At 44.1% G+C, this 17,421-nt stretch overlaps 1 protein-coding gene across 2 annotated transcripts in view; it reads right to left on the reverse strand.

Moving 5' to 3' along the window:
* Nucleotides 1-17,421, reverse strand: part of TBC1D1 (TBC1 domain family member 1) — a 1,125,494-nt gene that overhangs the window by 1,071,055 nt on the left and 37,018 nt on the right. For both annotated transcript variants that reach the window (XM_086963988.1, XM_086963987.1), the window contains exon 2: nt 8,151-8,590. In XM_086963988.1, the coding sequence (XP_086820114.1) occupies nt 8,151-8,590 (440 nt within the window). The remainder of the gene's footprint in view (nt 1-8,150; nt 8,591-17,421) is intronic.

A 17,421-nucleotide genomic window follows, 5' to 3' on the forward strand; every position in this document is an offset into this window, starting at 1 on the left:
GGCACTTGCTTTGCCACTCTGAAAATGCTCCGTAAATTTTTCCCCCTGCTCCCCAGGGAGGCCAGAGAGTCGGTTGCCAGAGCACTCATACTGGCTCGCCTTGATTACGCTAATGCACTGTTTAGTGGCATTCCGGCATACCTGGTCAAACGCCTCCAAATTGTTCAGAATGCGGTTGTACGCCTATTATTTAACATCCCCAGGTGGAAGAGCGTCCGCACGGAGCTGCGCTCGCTTCACTGGCTCCCAGTAACACAACGCATTCGGTTTAAATCCTTGGTGCTGGCGTTTCGTGCAATTCATGACCAAGGCCCCTCGTATTTGAAAAGAAGATTCACTAAGTACATCCCGGCACGCACCCTGAGATCTGCCTCGCTGTTCAAACTGTCTCTTCCCCGCTTCAAACGTGCCAGACTGGGTGGTCTGTCGCTGTCGGTGGTGGTGGCTCGGGCCTGGAATGCCCTCCCTTTCCATCTTCGCTCCATGCCGACAGTGACTGCTTTTAAAAAACATCTGAAAACTCACCTATTCACGAGTGCAGGCTAGGAGGATTCTCTTCAGTCTTGTTTTCTGCCGTTCTGATCCTTTCCCCGCGCCAGGATACTCACAAGTAACAGAGCGCGCTACAAAACGGTTTATAACTTATAACATAACATTTAAGTTTTATGTGTCCTGGTAGTGGAAATCTTCCAAAGTAGCTTTTGACTACGGCATGGACTATCTCCCTATGGGATAATGTTGGGATTACCTTATTACATTTTGTAAGTGTAATTTCTGATTGGGAAGAGATAAAACCTCCAAGTCTGATGACTGTGGAGTCTTAATTTAAAATCCTAACTTATGATGAAGTCTATTTTTAAATTACAATTCTGAAAATGTCACTTTTAGAAAGTTGCCATTCTCCTACTTTAGCTATTTGTTGCCTGCTGCCTGTCTCTGATCACATGTTTAGGGTGATTGACAGCTGGGCTTTGTGTATTCCTCCTAGACAGCCACACACAACGCAAGCTTAGGTGTGACCTGATGGGTCATCCTGACAGGAAGGATGGGAGCAGCTTGGTCCAGCCTCACCTACATCTGAATAGGTTGTGTCCTGTCCACACACAAAGGGCTGCATATCCTCTTGTAGTGAGTCTGGAGCCAGAGCAGGAAGGGCAGGAACTCTGTACACTTGAAAAAGGCCTGTCTTTCAAGTCTCCCCTACTTCAAATGCCCCACTGGGTATAAGTACTGGACCTCTGAAACCACTACTTCAGGACACTTCTGGATCTGTGATGATTCTGCCAAGAAGAAGGAATGCTCTGCTACTGAAAGGACTGCCAATCAGCTAGACTGCTGTTTTGCCGAACTCCTGCCTTTCTGTGCTGACCTGCTGCCCTCTTGTCTGGGTGAGGGGGCTGGACCTGCATCACTTGAACCCAGAGTGACTCCAAGGGCTAGCTGCCTGGCCTCCTGTTCAGAAGTCTCACAGACATAAAAGGCTTGCAACGCACCTCCTTCTAGACCTAGACTCTGTCATTTGTGGCTCTACCCTGACAAACGGTGCCACCCCAGTCCTGTACCCTTGGAAGTGGACCTAAGGTATTTCTCAAGTGGAGCCGACACATCCTCTGCTGAGCAGCGCCTTCCCGAGCCGAACCTACGCATCTCTGCGGCTGAGCGGTGCATCTACTTTGCTCATCAGCACTGACGCATCGTCTCCACTACTCCTCGCATCCTCAACATCGACCTTCGCATCCCAAGCCCATTCGACACATTCCTCAACCTCAACGCATCAGGACCTTGCACCGCAGCCTCGTCGCATCCCGGAACCAATGCATTTCCTCTGCTGTGTGCCACATCTTTGACACGGAGCCAGGCAGACACTCCACAACCAGGATTTAAGGTACTTTGGTTCAGCTGGTCTAACCGTTTCCCTGTAGCAGGCCCATGCTCCATCACAGTCGGCCTGAACTTTTGACTTTGTCTCAGTCCGGCACGACCAGATATCTCAAATAGTGCATTTTGCTTCTTGGTGGTATTTTACTAAAAAAGTTTTAAATTACATATCTCAAATTCTACTTATTGGATTGTTTTTGCTGCAGTCTTGTTTGTCAAATTAAGCTCTATTTTTCTAACCTGGTGTGGAATCATTTTCAGTGGTGTTTTCACAGTTTTACTGTTTGAAGTGTTGCACAAATACTTTACACATTGCCTCTAAAGTTAAGCCTGGCAGTTCTGTGCTAAGCTGCAAAAGGGTTAAATTAGGGGTTTTCTGCCTCTTACCCTGACTAGGATTGTGGTTATTGCTTTACCGGGGCTTGAACCCCAGTCAACAAGTACCCAATTTCTAACACTGAAGTTTTGGGCTATAAGCTAATTAGAGCCAAGTCAGAGTTACAGCCTTTCAATTTTCTTTGTAATACAAGAGCTTTTGTGACACCAAACTTAACTGGAGACCGAGCTACTTGAAGCACCTTGGGGTGTTAGTCAGGCAGGTACAATGAGGAGATGATATTAAGAAAATCACAGCTCTCCTTGACAGGTGATCTAATTGTTTATCCTGGTGGGGAAGAACTGAAACTGTAAAAATTATGTTGACATCTAGAGTTACTCATCATTTGAGTATGATGCTGATACAATTATCCATAAAATTCTGTTAAAAAATGATTTCTTTGAGGTGAACTTAATTTGGAAATCAAAGAGGGCTAGAATCGGCCTGAAAAAGTTGCAACTATTGAATGAGTTAGGAAGGGCTAACTTATCGAATTTTCCATTTATTGAAACAGCTTTTCCTATGCACCAAATCCCCCTCTTTTCAACCTCATGATACATTCTCACTGGATTGGTTAAAACATTTAAATTCTCTATTCACACTCCTTTCTATTAGCAATTTCTAGTCATAACAAATGGCAACCTACTTACATTAGACCTATTCTGTTGGATGCACTGCTACAACTAGACAAAAAGCTTACTAACGAAGTAAAGAAACCATCCATGATATTATTATAGCAGAACAAACAAATTAAAATCAAAGAATGTACATTATACTTAAAAGACGGTACCACCAGTTGCTCAGCTCGAGAGCTGGATTCTCATGCACATCAAATGTTTTTTTTCCTACCTACAACACACATTGGGACTTCACAACATAGACTTTTATAACTTCATGCAATTAAAGGTGACACTATCTAAACTTTAACACATTGATGAGCAGGATCTTCTGGAATTGTCATCATGGTAAGCCATATGCTATCAAGAGTGCATGAAAGACCTACTTCTACATTGCTAAACCCCAAAAAATGAGTTGACGATGGAGCAGATCTTGTCATTATGATTAGGGTCATCTTCCCAACCTAAAATGGCCAATGATGGGAAAATCACCATTTATGGCTAAAGCTTACTGCAACATTAGCCTAACTGTGTATCTGTTGTTGTAGAACGTTTTGGACACCAGTGAGATTCAAAAGGTAGGTCTTTCATCATCTGATTTATGCTAGAACTGCATGGAAGCAAGAGGTGATCTCACTCACATAAGGCATGATTACGATGTCGAATGGACCGGCACTGTTTCAGTGGAGGAACCACCCGACCATAGGTTGGCGGTTCCGCACACCGAATAACGATCCAAAACTCCCATTTCTCAATGGGAGCTTGTGCGGCGGGCAGAAACCACTCGCATCACAAGCTCCCATTGAGAAATGGGAGTTTGTGAACATGCCTGCCTCACGGTGTCTGCCACACAGTACAGGGATGTTCAGAGGGCACCATAGATGCCCCCACAGGCCAGGAGAGAAGGGAGCCCTTAGGGCCCCTCTTGTCACTTTCGACATCCTTTCCATGTCAGAAAGATCTGCATGGAAAGGCTGTCGGAAACCAACATCATAATCCCGACGGTGGAAACGCTGTCCCTAAGGGATTATGCCACAAAATCAAGTTCACCCCATGACCCCTGCCCGGCGTCGGTGGGGAAGCAGGCGGCAGTCCCTATAGCCGCCACCTTAGCTAATCTCTTCAATCAGATGTTTGAAGCAGGGGACTTTCCAGCTTCCCATCCTCTCTTCCTGGAAGCAGTGATACCACAATCTGAGTATCATCTGCGTAAGATGTTAATTCAAACCCGAATGAACGGATAACCAGGGCGAGAGAGGAGACATATATATTAAAAAGGGTGGGGCTTAAAGAGGATCCCTGGGAAGCCCCCTCCCCCCCCCCCGGGAAGTTCGAATGGTCTTGACTCGAACTCTCCCAGGGCCACCACCTGGACCCTGTTAGTAAGAAAAACTTTCAAGATGCTCAGGGCCTTCCCCTGGATCCCACAGTCCTCCAAAAGGTCCACCAGAATACTGTGGTGGACCGTATCGAAGGCCGCGGACAGATCGAGGAGGACCAAGGCCGCTCGGCCCCCTGCATCCATCACCTTTCTAATCTCCTCGGTCGATTTGATCAGGGCAGACTCGGTGCTATGTCCTTCCCTAAACCCAGGTTGCGCTACGTCCAGGCCATGAGTGGCTCTCAGGAAGGCCCAGAGCTGAGAGTTCATAACTTTTTCTATGAGTTTAGCTGGCAACGGTAGTCTGGCAATAGGCCGATAATTATTGGGATCGGCGATATCCAGTGTGGGTTTCTTAACAGAGGGAGAATTGAGGCCCGTTTCCCGGGAACTAGTGAAGCTACACTGGATTCCAGTGCGGAAACGGATAACGTTCAAATCCTTGTGCATAGTCTTTAAGGCGGTCCATGGATTTGGCCCATCGTTCCTACAATAGCATTTCCAGTGGTACAGACAAGGTAGACATCTCAGGTCGGCCAGTCTGGGGCTGATTAGGACCCCACGCATGAGGAAAGCACGCTGGGGGGCAGAAGTTTTGTCCGAGGGGCAGCCACCGCCTGGAATGCCCTACCAACGGCTATGAGACTGACCACGGATTTGCTGGCCTTCCGGAAAAGTCTGAAAACGTGGCTGTTCACCAATTAGTCAGGAGGTTTGAGGCCAGGGAGTTATCACTATAGCGCCAGGACACCGTTGGTAACAGCGCGCTTTATAACTGTTATAAATAAATAAATAAATAAAATTATGAGGAGTTTCCGACCATGGAACCCATCGGAAAGCATCGGTTGGTCCCTCTGACTGCTACCTCCAACCACAAGTATCCTAATGCGTCTGTCGGACTGCAGCAGTAGGTGCGATTCAGACCGCAGCCGACAAGCTGTCTGTTGTGGTCCAAACCGCATCATTATGAGGCCCATTATGTTTGAAAGTATGTATGCGATGGCCATGTGGCTGAAAACCAACATTTACATACAAGATATTGCTAAAGTCAAGTGAATGTTAAGTACAGTGATTCTCTTCTTTGAGTTAAACCAATTCAATGAGATTCAAGATGCAAATCTTGCTAACTTAAGGCTAATGGATATATTACTCACATTAAGAAGAAAGTATTCCTTTATTACCAGAAAATACCCCAGTAAAACATCAAATCACACAAGATGGACATAGCCATGTTTCACACATAGTGCAGATAACATTGCCTTGAGATATCCTACTCAACAAAACACCTACGTGATATGAATTAAGTTGCAATCTGCAGAAGATAAACCGTCTTTAAAACCCACTTTGCAAACTATATTCAAGATGCTCACCCCTGTAGAGCCTGAAAGGTCTGAGTAATTTAGAGTCCCATTTCATCAAGAACAGTGTGATACCCTCAGTCCATAGCATTATACATAAATAACGTTTTTATTTCTTTAGGTTTATTTATTTATTTTGCTTTGTGTTCATAATGTATTCTTTCTCGGTTAGGAATAGACAGAGTGATAGGATGAATACTTCTCACGTTTTTAGAATGATTTTTTATATATCATGTCAATGCAAAACGCTTCCATTGATGTAGGCTTTACCTCCTAGCCTTAAGATTTATGGGTCATCAGGAACAGTTCTATAATGTATGGTATTGTTCTGATATTGTTGTTTTAGTGCTTAAAACCTTCCGAACAAATATTTTCTGATGAAAAAAAGAGTTATTCACATTTCTGTATCTCTGCAAATATTTGATCATATCAATTACAAATCAAAAATCTCAAAAGAATTGGTGTAACCTAGTATAGTATGATTATATGTGTTTAGCATATTATAGCTAAAATGCTGTTATTTTTGTGGATAACAACAATATTTGTTTATGTGCCTTTTTGAGGATGTAATAAAAAACTAAATTTCGTAAAGAAATATTAATCACACCTGATTAGAGATTAAGGTAAAATATATACACTTAAATTTGTACTATTTACTGAAACATCATGGCTCAATATTGTAGCAACATTCTGCAATGTGTTAATTTTCCTTATCTCTATAACATTTTCGGGTGCCATCCGGAAAAAAAGAACCACGTGGTCCGAAAGAACACATTAGCCAGAACAATGAGCACACATCCAAAACAGGTCATGACCTCAGCCAGCTCACTGCAGCACCGCATTCTTCATTAAACAATATGTCTACCAAGAGAACAAATAACATGCTTAACAAGCAACCACCCAACATTCCACAGTGAGATTGATTAAAAGGTGTACTGTGGACTCCAACCAGACGCCCTAGTCTGAGTTACCTCTAACACGTACATTTTGTCGGGCAATATCCAGACCAAACATTAGCTGGCATATATACCTTAGTTGTCAAAGATCTCTGGCAGCACGCACCAAACACACATACAGCGAAACATGTATAGGAAAGATTATAATCACACCCACGCTACTGAAAAGGAAGTCTGGTCTTTGTCGGAATCCTCAAGACAATAGTGTGAAGGTACCAGAACTGAAGAGTGACACCATAACAAAGGTAGTACACCGCTGCCAATCTCTGGTAAAATAAAATATATGCCAATAATTAGGGTTAGTAAACATGCCATGTAATTAAAACTGGCACAGCAGACAACTGATCTTACTTTCAAAAACAAATCTATTCGTATTTGAACACATTTAAACATTTAGCATTTTCACTTTATTAGATGTATGCCGGAATCTACCACACATAATAGCTTCTTACACAAAGTCATACAATGGCCAAACAAATAACTAAGGCGTCAGGAATTTGCCACCTATTTAATCTATATAAATGTATCAGAAGGATGGGTATACAAATGGCAAGCTACCCTGGCTACTTGTGGTTCCGTTGTAATGGGCACATAAATATTTGGAGCTGGTGATCTGATGCGAGAATTTGGCGAATGATATTGGAGAGTAAAATAGACTAGAGGGGATCAGAAGGCATTTGTGGCAATGGATGGTTGATAAACATGGCTGTGGATTTCTATGTTACATTAGCCAACATTAGACCCTGGGAACATCAAGAGGGGATATGATTGGGTATCCATCTAGAATGCCATAATTGCATGCATTAGGCACAGGTTGGAAGATCCAGTCACCTAACTCTAAGGTAACTGGCTACAAAATCTCAATAAACACAAACGATGTGACAACTAATTGAATGATCGCAACTACATTTCTTAAAAACCGGTAGGATTACTTCTGTCATGCTCACATTAGGGCCTTGAAAACTGATTACCACTACAACCCTTCCAGGACTCTGCGATCCTCTAATGACAATCAAATAAAGCTAGCTAGGTTCAACCTCAAAACCAAAGGTGGTAAAACCCTGACGTATCTGTCCTCTAGAGCCTGGAACTCCATGCCCAAAAATCTCAGGTCCCAAACTCAAGAAACTCAGTTCAGGAAGCAACTAAAAACCTGGATTTTTAATCTCCCAGACGAATATGTCATGGCCGCCATCTAATTCCGCTTATGTAACTGATTGCATACCATCAAACCAGCGCCAGTATGCTCCATTCGGAGCGACCGTTGCGCTCTACAAATACAATTACAAATTACAAATTACAAATTATTTCCTGTAGAAAAGCTCTTTTGAATAGTGTGTAAATCCAGTCATGTTCAGTACACCAATGCACACAAATAAAAATAACTCTGACCTCCAGGGTAACAACCTCATGGTTTCAAGGTAATCGAGACAGAACGTGCAAATTCACAGTATAACAAATATATAAGTATGAAAGTTGCAAAATACTTCCGTTTATTCATGCTCGCTGCACTAAAAGTCATCAGAAATTAAGATGAGCCAGACTCTCATGAAATGGAGAAAGCACAGTGGAATTCTACAGTACCTTGGCTTGATCTGCAGCTCTGAAAACATAGCAGATGCTCTGCTGCCTTTGAAGGACCTCATCCCTTATCAAGGAGGCAAAGTAGCTGGGATCCTGGCTGTTGTGGATTAATTTCTGGACACATTGCGGCTTGTGCTCGAAAAGACTGCTGCAGATCAGCGGATCCCATTGTCTGCTCATCCCGCAGTCTAGCTCACCACGCAGCAGAGTTTTGGACACATAGAGTCGGATTTTGGTGTGATCAAGTATGTTCGTACGTCGAATTTCTGCAACAATCCATGGCAGCATCTGTGTTGTTGTTAGAGGATGGACAGGCAAAAACCCAACCAGTTCCAGTTTGAAGTCTGCCTCATTAGCCCAGCTTCCAGTGGACAGCTCTGGGACACGAAATGACAACGGGTCCATCTTCTCAGGAATAACCAGGGTAAACTTCTTGAATTCTGCAAATACATGAATTTGAAACAGTAAACAATATATCATTTCTTTATCTGAGCTGCAGCATTTCTGTATATTTTTTATAAACCATTGGTAAAACATAGAGGATTGACTTTTAAGGAAGTGGAAAAAAATAGAGAAAAAAGAAGGTCAATCTCATAGCAACATAATGGAAAGAAAATATATTTTAATTCTGAAGTATAAGCAGATACATTCTTATATCAGCAGTTTCTTTCATGAGTTCATAAAATCAGTAAAAAGATACAACTTAAATTAATTAGAAGTATTTCTGGAAACTAGCAAATCTGCCTCCTAAAAATAAAATCACCAGCGTTTGTCACATCACTTCCATAAGTGACAAGAAAGCAGTGAAGAAAGTATATAATTAGAAAGAGAGAAAGGCAGAAACCTGAGAGTAGAAAGCTGGTGAGGCAGTAGAAGAACTGAAACCAAAAACCATGACAAACTACCAATGGTGGTCTCTCAAAAAAGTACATCCTCCGAAACATTTCCTCACCTTGTGCCATTTTTATGGTCTGGCTTGACAGCGCATATGTCATCAGAAGGTTATGTGAGCATCACTAGAGGGGCATTGACTCTACCCATATGTTGGAAGTCAGGACTACATGTTTTGATTGGGCAGAAGTTGTGAACTTCCACAAAAAGTGCTTGTCCTTCAAGCAGCTGCGATCATTTTGCTTATTTATCCAGCTGGCTGAGATTGAACTTTCTGGAGTAGACACATGACATGGTAAGGATGTAAAAGTGACTAGATAGTTTATGGTGTTTGTTTTTCTCTGGCAACAGCACAGAAGAGAGGACGGCAGTCATTAACCTACACTGATTTTTAGCTCTGGCCTGAATGTGCACCTAGCCTATCAACCTATAACAATATTATTCTACAATTCTTTGCCTCCACACAAATATATAATAATTCCCATCCTATTTATTTGTAATGCTTCACATAACCATAGAACATTCTGTTAAAGCCAGCTAAAGTGAGTTCCAGAAGAATATCCACAGGAATTTAGTATTTAGTTTTTAATTTCGGGACTTTTACAGGTGTTGTATTTTCTGATCCCAGATGTCTTCTGGCCTGTAGGCTTATAATTGCTCCCTTGATATGTTTATAGTGGGACAAGGAATTCTGGTAGACTCTGTGGAGGATATCAGGTACCTTAATTGAGATCCATTGCTCGATATACTGCCAATAAGTGTGTTTTAAATGAGGTGTGAAGTGGCCCAAAGTGACAATGGAAGATTCAGCCGGGCTGCTTGGATTTAGGCTCGTTGAAGTTTACGTTTTAGACATGCCAAGGAATAGCTAATTACAGAAAAGCAATATAAGTAATAACCTGTAAAATGTATTTTCATTGTGTTTATAAGAGTTTCATAACTTCGTGTGCTCTCAATCCTAATAAGTTCAATGAAGAAGCTCTCTTCGTCAAAGATTAATTGAAGGTTCTTCACTTTATTTGTTGAAGGTGGGGTTGAAACAGAGACTCTAGGCCAATGAAATGGAGAGTTTGGTTTTGGAGACAGGTTGATAGAAAGTATCACAGTTTCAGGGGTGCTCAACTCAAATTGGTTTGAGACAACCATCATTAATAGTCAGGTCAAGTCAATGTGTTCGGGGCCAAACTCCAACAGTATCCAGGCACAAACCCCAGCCCTGCTAACGCAAAATCTAGAATACAAGTTTTTAGACTTTCGTGAACCCTTTTGTACACGGGACCTTCCTTAGCCCTACGGGAAGGTCATTGCAGCACCTTAACCTGAGGGCCTGTAGCCGTCTACTACCCAATTCTACTACCCAACATTGTGCTCCTCAATGTATATGGCACAGATAAAGTATGATCTTCTGACCTCAAGTCTCTTCCTAGGACATACTGTTTCAGCCCCAGTTGAGGAGATGGTGCATATGTAGTGAATAGTTTTATGAGGCACTGCGAAGACTTGACATCTTACCAGCAATAGGTAGCGAGTACACTCTACGAAGAATCGGACTGATATGCTCAAATCATCTAACACCCGCTGCTACACTTGCAGCAACATTTTAGATTTTCTGAGTCTTCTCAAGACCTTCTAAGATGCTTCAATAAATAGTTAGCAACAATAGTCCAGTCTTGTTCCAATAACTGCCATTTCCAGCTTAACTCTATTACTTTCTGGTATGTACTGCTCTAATCTATACTGTTTATGAACCCAGTAGTTGCATGTTTTTATAAGATAGTTAACGTGGCTGTCTTTGGTGAGGTGATTATTTAGAACTACTGACAGGGACCTTTTTCGCTTACTCTACTTCAGAAATTCCTACCTTCTTGACTTTATGAGCAATAAGCCGTTCCTCCATTGCAGCCTTGATTGAGCCCATGAGCAGCCATTCGATTTTGCTACGGTTAAGAGTCAGCTAGCTCTGCTTCACACACTTGTGATCCTCCTCAATTAAATTGGCTAAATGCTGAGGATTGCTTTCATTCGCTGAATCCACAACTGGAGTAGCTTGTGTTCCCATCTGGAGGGTATCTGACCTGACATTTCAGGCTGGCCTGCTCTTATTAGATCATGACCCAGATTGATTTGCTTATGGCTAGGTCTCTATCTAGATTTCCCTAATAAGTGAACAAACAATAGAGTAAGATACACCCTAGAAAGACTGACAGCGGCTTATATTAATTCAGGCATACCTTGCATCATCTTGTTTTATGTTGCAGTAAACACCCTAAATGTGAAGTGTATTTCCATTTGTGCATTCCATGTACAGTGCTCTACAGTAATCACTCTATTCCTCACCGATGATGCCTTAGTAGGCCACAACTGTTCTGGGTTGCTTGTTTTCCCTTCTAAAAGTGATTTGGCCTGGCAGTTCCGGCTGCACTGCTCCTAGTGGAAAAAGGTAAAGTCTATTTTGCATTTGCCTGTTTCTGTGTAGTGTGGCACAGTGGCGAAAAACTATGGACTGGTATAGAGCTGCAAGCAACTGTGAATGGCTGAGAATAATTCAAGCATTCCTTCAATCACTATTCTTTGTTGCAATAGATGCATTAAATGTGATGGGTATGCCCATAAATGGTTGTTTTTTCTCACAGAACTTTACTTTATTAACAGACTTTATTGGCATTTTCCGTAAATGTGGTACAATCAAAGTGACAAGCAATACAGTGTGAGCTCAGCCCACGTATCTTGCAAGGCGGGTGATGAACCCACAGTGAAATAGGAGCAGCCGAACTGGTTTGTGATCCAAAAGGTAACAAGCATAGAGAGAAGCTCTGATATCCTTTCTAGCTGCACAAATAAGTAACAAGAGTGAGTCCCAGCAATCTAAAGTAGTAATACCCAGTGGGAAGGGGAGAGAAGCGGAGTAGAATGGCTAAACAGGCAAACCAAATGAGCGAACAAAGGGGCTGTGATGTCGATGGGTCATAATTGGGGACTTCAGTAGGAGGGCCAGCAATGCAGGGGGGCGGGGCAACATGTGCAGGAGCTCCACAGGCTTGTCTTTAGATAAAGGTACAGTGTAAGTGGGATGGGTGAACCCTAATTAGGCAATGAATGATTCAATTCTCATCAGAAAGGGTCTCGCTGGAAGAGAGACGCAGACGGTTGTCCCAAGCTATCATCGGGCTATCCTGGAGAAGAAGATCCCACGTCTGCACGTGATCTGGGCTTTGTCAAACCTATTGTGCTTCAAGTTTCATAACAGCACTCTTACATTCTGCCCATCTGGACAGTTTCTATTTCCATCTCAGGAGAGAGGGCCTGAATGGGGCCTTCCAAGCCATAGCGATGAGCCGATGTGGCTGAATATAGGCCAGGTCTGCAAATTGGGGTGTAATAAGTCTGGCGCAGGACTTGAGGAACAACCCCAACAGACATACAGCCGCTGTTCTCCCAAGAGTACGGCTTATGCCAGATTTGATGATGACTCTCACTGTCTCCAAAAATGGGGTAAGTATTGGGCAGTACCCTCTCATATGAATAAAGTCTGTGTCAGTCAGGTGGCACCTGGGGCATGCCACCTGGATACCAGGAACATCCTTTTGAGTCGGCTAGGAGTCAGGTACACCCTGTGCAAGTAATAATATTGAGTTAGTTTAAAACAGGCATTGTGGGAGGTCTGGGGGCATAACCGAGCATGTTGGCCAAGTCCCTACCTGACAGTTCCCTACCCAAGTCAATGGTGCAACTTCCCTAAAAGGAAAGAGGTCGTGCTTGTACTGAGTGAGCACGGAGCAATATAACAATGCGATTACCTGGGCCTGGCCTATAGTAGTGCAAATGGTTTTACACTCATGCTCAGTGGGTTCTAGTCTCTCGATGCCCTGAGCCTGCCGAATAGCAGCCGCCACTGCACCGTGTAAGAGGAACTTGTGGAGGGCAATATCAAACTCAGCAACTAAGTCCTGAAAGCCTCGTAGTTGGCCATCTGAGTACCAGTTCCTAAAGTTTAGTCAAGCCCCTTCTTTCCTACTCTCGTAACCCAGTACAATATCCTGTATGCGGTCGTCGTCCTCTGCCACTCCAGAGTGCATTACTCCAGAGTGCTGCCTATTTCAGCTGTGCCACAAGATAGTAGAGCTACATATCAGGGATCGTGAGTCCCCCTTCGTCTGATGAATGGCACAGTTTACTCAGGGCAATAAGACAGTGCTCCGTGCCTCTGAGGAGCAGCGTGAGCAGACAGTTCATTTAATTGAAAAGGGATTTAGGGAAACGAATTGGGAGGATGTGAAATAGTAGAGAAGTCGAGGGAGGAATATCGTCTTCAAATGGCGACCGGCGACCGGGCCCATGACTAACAAGGGTATGGTGAGCCAGAACAGGACAGAGTGATGCAGAGTCGCAAGTGTCACCCTGATGTTGCCATCAATCCACTCTGCCCCTGTGTGGTAGACCCTAACTCCAAGGTATCAGAATATAATGGGCTCCCATCAAAGGGTCGTTCAAACTGCGGGTGACGGAGTCCATATCTGTGGTCTGTATAGTGGCCTCACAGGACTTAAGCTATACCTCACTGATAAGGCCAAGGTAGGCTAGAACATGTCTGTAGTTCCATGTGTTCCCATTTGGAGGTGACTGTTCCGACAGTTCACACTCGATGACTGCAAGTGGAGCAGAACCAAGACTGATTTGCATTTGGTTGTTCTCAATGGGGACATCTTTGAAAGAATTTGGAGGCCTAGTTATGAAAAAGTCATGCTGTGCAGCATAGCAAGTCACCTTCCTGTGCTGTGCTGCACTGCGTGACTGGGAAAGGGCAGGAATGCACAGTATTTAAGGCAATATGGTGCATTTCTGCCTTTTCCTACTGCTGGCACCCTTTTGGGCAGCCTAGCTCCAAGGAAGGCTCCCTTGCACCATGGTGCAAGGATGCCTGTGTTTCATGTAGGATTGTTTTTGTGCAGGAGGGGACACCTTCCTGCACAAAAACAATCCTGACAGGCATATTCCTCTATCTGTGTGTGCTGCATAATGCAGCACACGTAGAAAGAGAAAGTTAGAAGGAGAAATTAAGATATTTCTCTCATTACGCTTCTCTTGGGAAGGCCTAACTTTTTGGCGCAATCGCAGGTTTACCAGTTCTGGTCAATCTGGGAATGCATCAAAGAACATAGGAGTTGTGCGGGAATACCCACATTATGCCCATGGAATGCCTTCCCAGGGCAAAGTAAGGCAAAGGCAGTGATTTACATTGCATTGCTTTACTCCAGATTTATGGAGCCACTCAGGGCCATGCAAAGTGGCCTGCCTGACCTCATAAATCTGTCCTAAGGTTTGCATCTCTCTTGCACCATATTGCATGGTGCAAGAGCGGCGCAAATGAGCTCCTAAATCGGCCCCTCAGTGTTCAAGAGTCAAAGCTGGAGCTCTATACTTTGGGCATGATTTAGACTTTTGCAAAGGAGTAATATGTCACAAACATGATGAGTATCTTGTCCAGCATATTACAAGTGCATTATATCCTATGACACTAATAACATGTGTGGCGGACTATCCCAACCACTAAACTCTGAGGGCCTCATTTATGAGGCCACTTGTGCCACCGGAACATCCATTTTTTGTGATGTTCCATGGTGCAGGAGCCTGCTCCATATTTACGAGACAGCACTAAGCCACTTTTTTGGCTTAATGCTGCTTTGTAAATATTGTTCCCTTTAACACAGTTTTCTGAGTTAAAGGGGCAAAGCCACAAATGAATGCCTCTCCAGGAGAGGTGTAAGGCAGGCACAACGAGGAGAAATATCTTTATTTCTCCTTGTTATTCATTTTTCTATGTGTGCGGCAGCACACATAGAAAGAGGGGAAAGCGTCTTGAGATTGTTTTTGTGTAGTAAGGTATCCCTTCCTGCAACAAAATAATCATCCTTGCCACCCAGTCACCCTTGCACTATGGTGCAAAGGTGTCTGTGTTGGCGCACAACAGCCCATTGTGTGCCGCAGCAGGGGAAAAGGACAGGAAAGCATTCCTGCCCTTTTCTTTCGTCATACGGCATCGCAGCAAAAAGGCCTGCATCACTGCCCTATGGCACAATCTCATAAATAAGGACCGGAATCGGGCCTGAAGAATGGGCCTGGCTACTGGAACCATGTATTTCCAGCCAGGGATTAGCATCGCTTGAGGATTAAGGTATGGAATTTTGAATTGTGAAAGAGGGAGCTCAGGTTGTTTCTAACCTACACCGTCACCATCACCAGTGAGTCATACACACCTACTCACATCGAAGGCACTCAAAGATTTAGCAGGAGCTCATCAAACATCCATTGCAGCACTCAATAAAGAACATGGCTGCTGCCAGTTCCTGAATAATCCTTGTTGTCGGAGCGAATGAAAGGGTCCTGCATAGTAGCTTGTGCTTGCTAGGAGCTTACGAGGTAGTCTACTCATTTACAATATGAAGAAGTGTCCAGCTTTATAAGGAATACCCAAGATACAGACACCGTGCCTGGGACCCTGGGCATGTCCTACGAGTATAGCCACTTCAACGATCAGAGGCTTGCGCCCACCGGTACTGAGAACATGACATTCATCCTGGATGATGTCAGTGAGAGACACTATGGGCGAGTTTACCAAGGTTATTTACTTTCATTTTGCTACTGTGAAGCAAAGCAACGCAAAGCCCTGGCGCCGATTTACTTACCAATGAAAAGTCTATGGGCACATCCCAAGACTGCATGGCCAAACGAACGCCTGCGCAACCCTTGGTAAATAACCCCTACATGTCTGCTGTACCATCAAGAACACTGTGAAGACCACTAGCACCCACCTGGAGTTCTCTCAGCTCTTTTAGCATGTGCCTCTGCCACTGCATATGTTTTAAAATGCCTTTTCTACCAAGGCCCATTGGTGTGAGGAACCAAAATCTGACTTAGGCCTAGTAAAACTCATAATTGCAGTTCGAAATTAGCGTGATGTACCTATTAGGCTAGGGTGGGTGTTCGAGTATTAATAAGCTCACATATGTAATATCTTAGGGATTAATGTACACCTTAGTGTATTTTTCGTCTTCTCATAGACAATATAGTTAGATACGACAGGCGCCATCTTGGGGCCTAGTCTGCTTGCAGCATTAGTGGAAACCTACCATTACACTTAGTAAGAGCCGTTCTCCTGAGAAATAGTCTGACAAATGTAACAAGCTACTGCTTCTGCACGTCAGGCCTGTCAAGGTTGTAGGTGGGGGTAGGCTGGATAAGCACATTCCAGGAGGCGCTGTGCGGACTCTCCTGGAGCTGGCAGAAGGGAGTCACCCTCCTCGACCTTGCTATAACGAGCTGAGCTAAACTAAGGATGCTTTGTGTTCCATATATGGTATTTCCTTTGCACCAACCTGTACCAACTTGTATTTTTCCTTCTAAGGTAACGGTTTGAAATGTAACAGTATATATGTGGTTTGTTGATAATGTGCCAGCAGTCTTCTCTGCGGACCTCGATGGGTTAGGTCGCGAGAGGCTCCTCTGGCAGAGTGTGTTTGTATAATAAAGGATTGGACCTTCTACACTGCCAACTGACTGATTATTGGTAATTGGTATTTGGGCTATTTGTAAGTATAGCTCTACAGGGCTGTAATTATTTTTTCGGAACTTCAGTTGGCGACTCCGCCGGGACTCCGCGTTGGGGTCGTCCCTCTGTAATCATAAAGGAACGGGGGTGGAGGATCGACGAAAAAGTTTGGGGGTTGCTCCACTCTCCCGATCGAGAGAGCCCTAGCTGCTAGTGACCTCACGCAGGAGTCCTACGGGTGTAACCCGAGAACAGACCACGTTGGTCTACAGGAGTTGGCAGTGGAGAATGCGCTATCAGACCTGAGTGCACCAGGTGAGTGACTTGTTTTGTCTCGTGTTGGATATCCTTTGGATTTGAATTTGGAATTTGGTGGTTTCAGGCCACGGAGAACTCAGAAGGGGGTCTGACGGGGCAGTATTGAGACTGCACGGGCAGACACTCCTGTCTTGGAATATTTTGGGGAGTGATAGAGATTGGAACCAGACGCCTTGGTGTAACTTGCGAAGGAGGTTTACACCCGGCCGGACTGCTCTTGGAAAGGCTGACAGCTGAGATTGGGTAGCCCTTGGACAGATCTGGAGCGGCGCTTGAAAAAGCGGGCTCAGCCAGAAAAGTCCGGGAGGTAAACCATAAAGGTTGCCGGATGGTCCGTAGGTCGGTCTGTGGTTTGAAGAAACCTGTGTGGCTATCTCTAGACAGTCTAAGGACAAGACTGTTTGATTCTGACGCTAGATTTTGGGTCTCTTTGTTTTGGAAATATTGGAAGGAGTTCCCCATAGGTGGGAGTCGACGGGCTCCTCCTTCTGTCTGATATAAGTTTGTTTGTCTCTT

This window comes from Lissotriton vulgaris, chromosome 3_2 (assembly GCF_964263255.1).
Source record: "Lissotriton vulgaris chromosome 3_2, aLisVul1.2, whole genome shotgun sequence".
NCBI classification, from domain to species: domain Eukaryota; kingdom Metazoa; phylum Chordata; class Amphibia; order Caudata; family Salamandridae; genus Lissotriton; species Lissotriton vulgaris.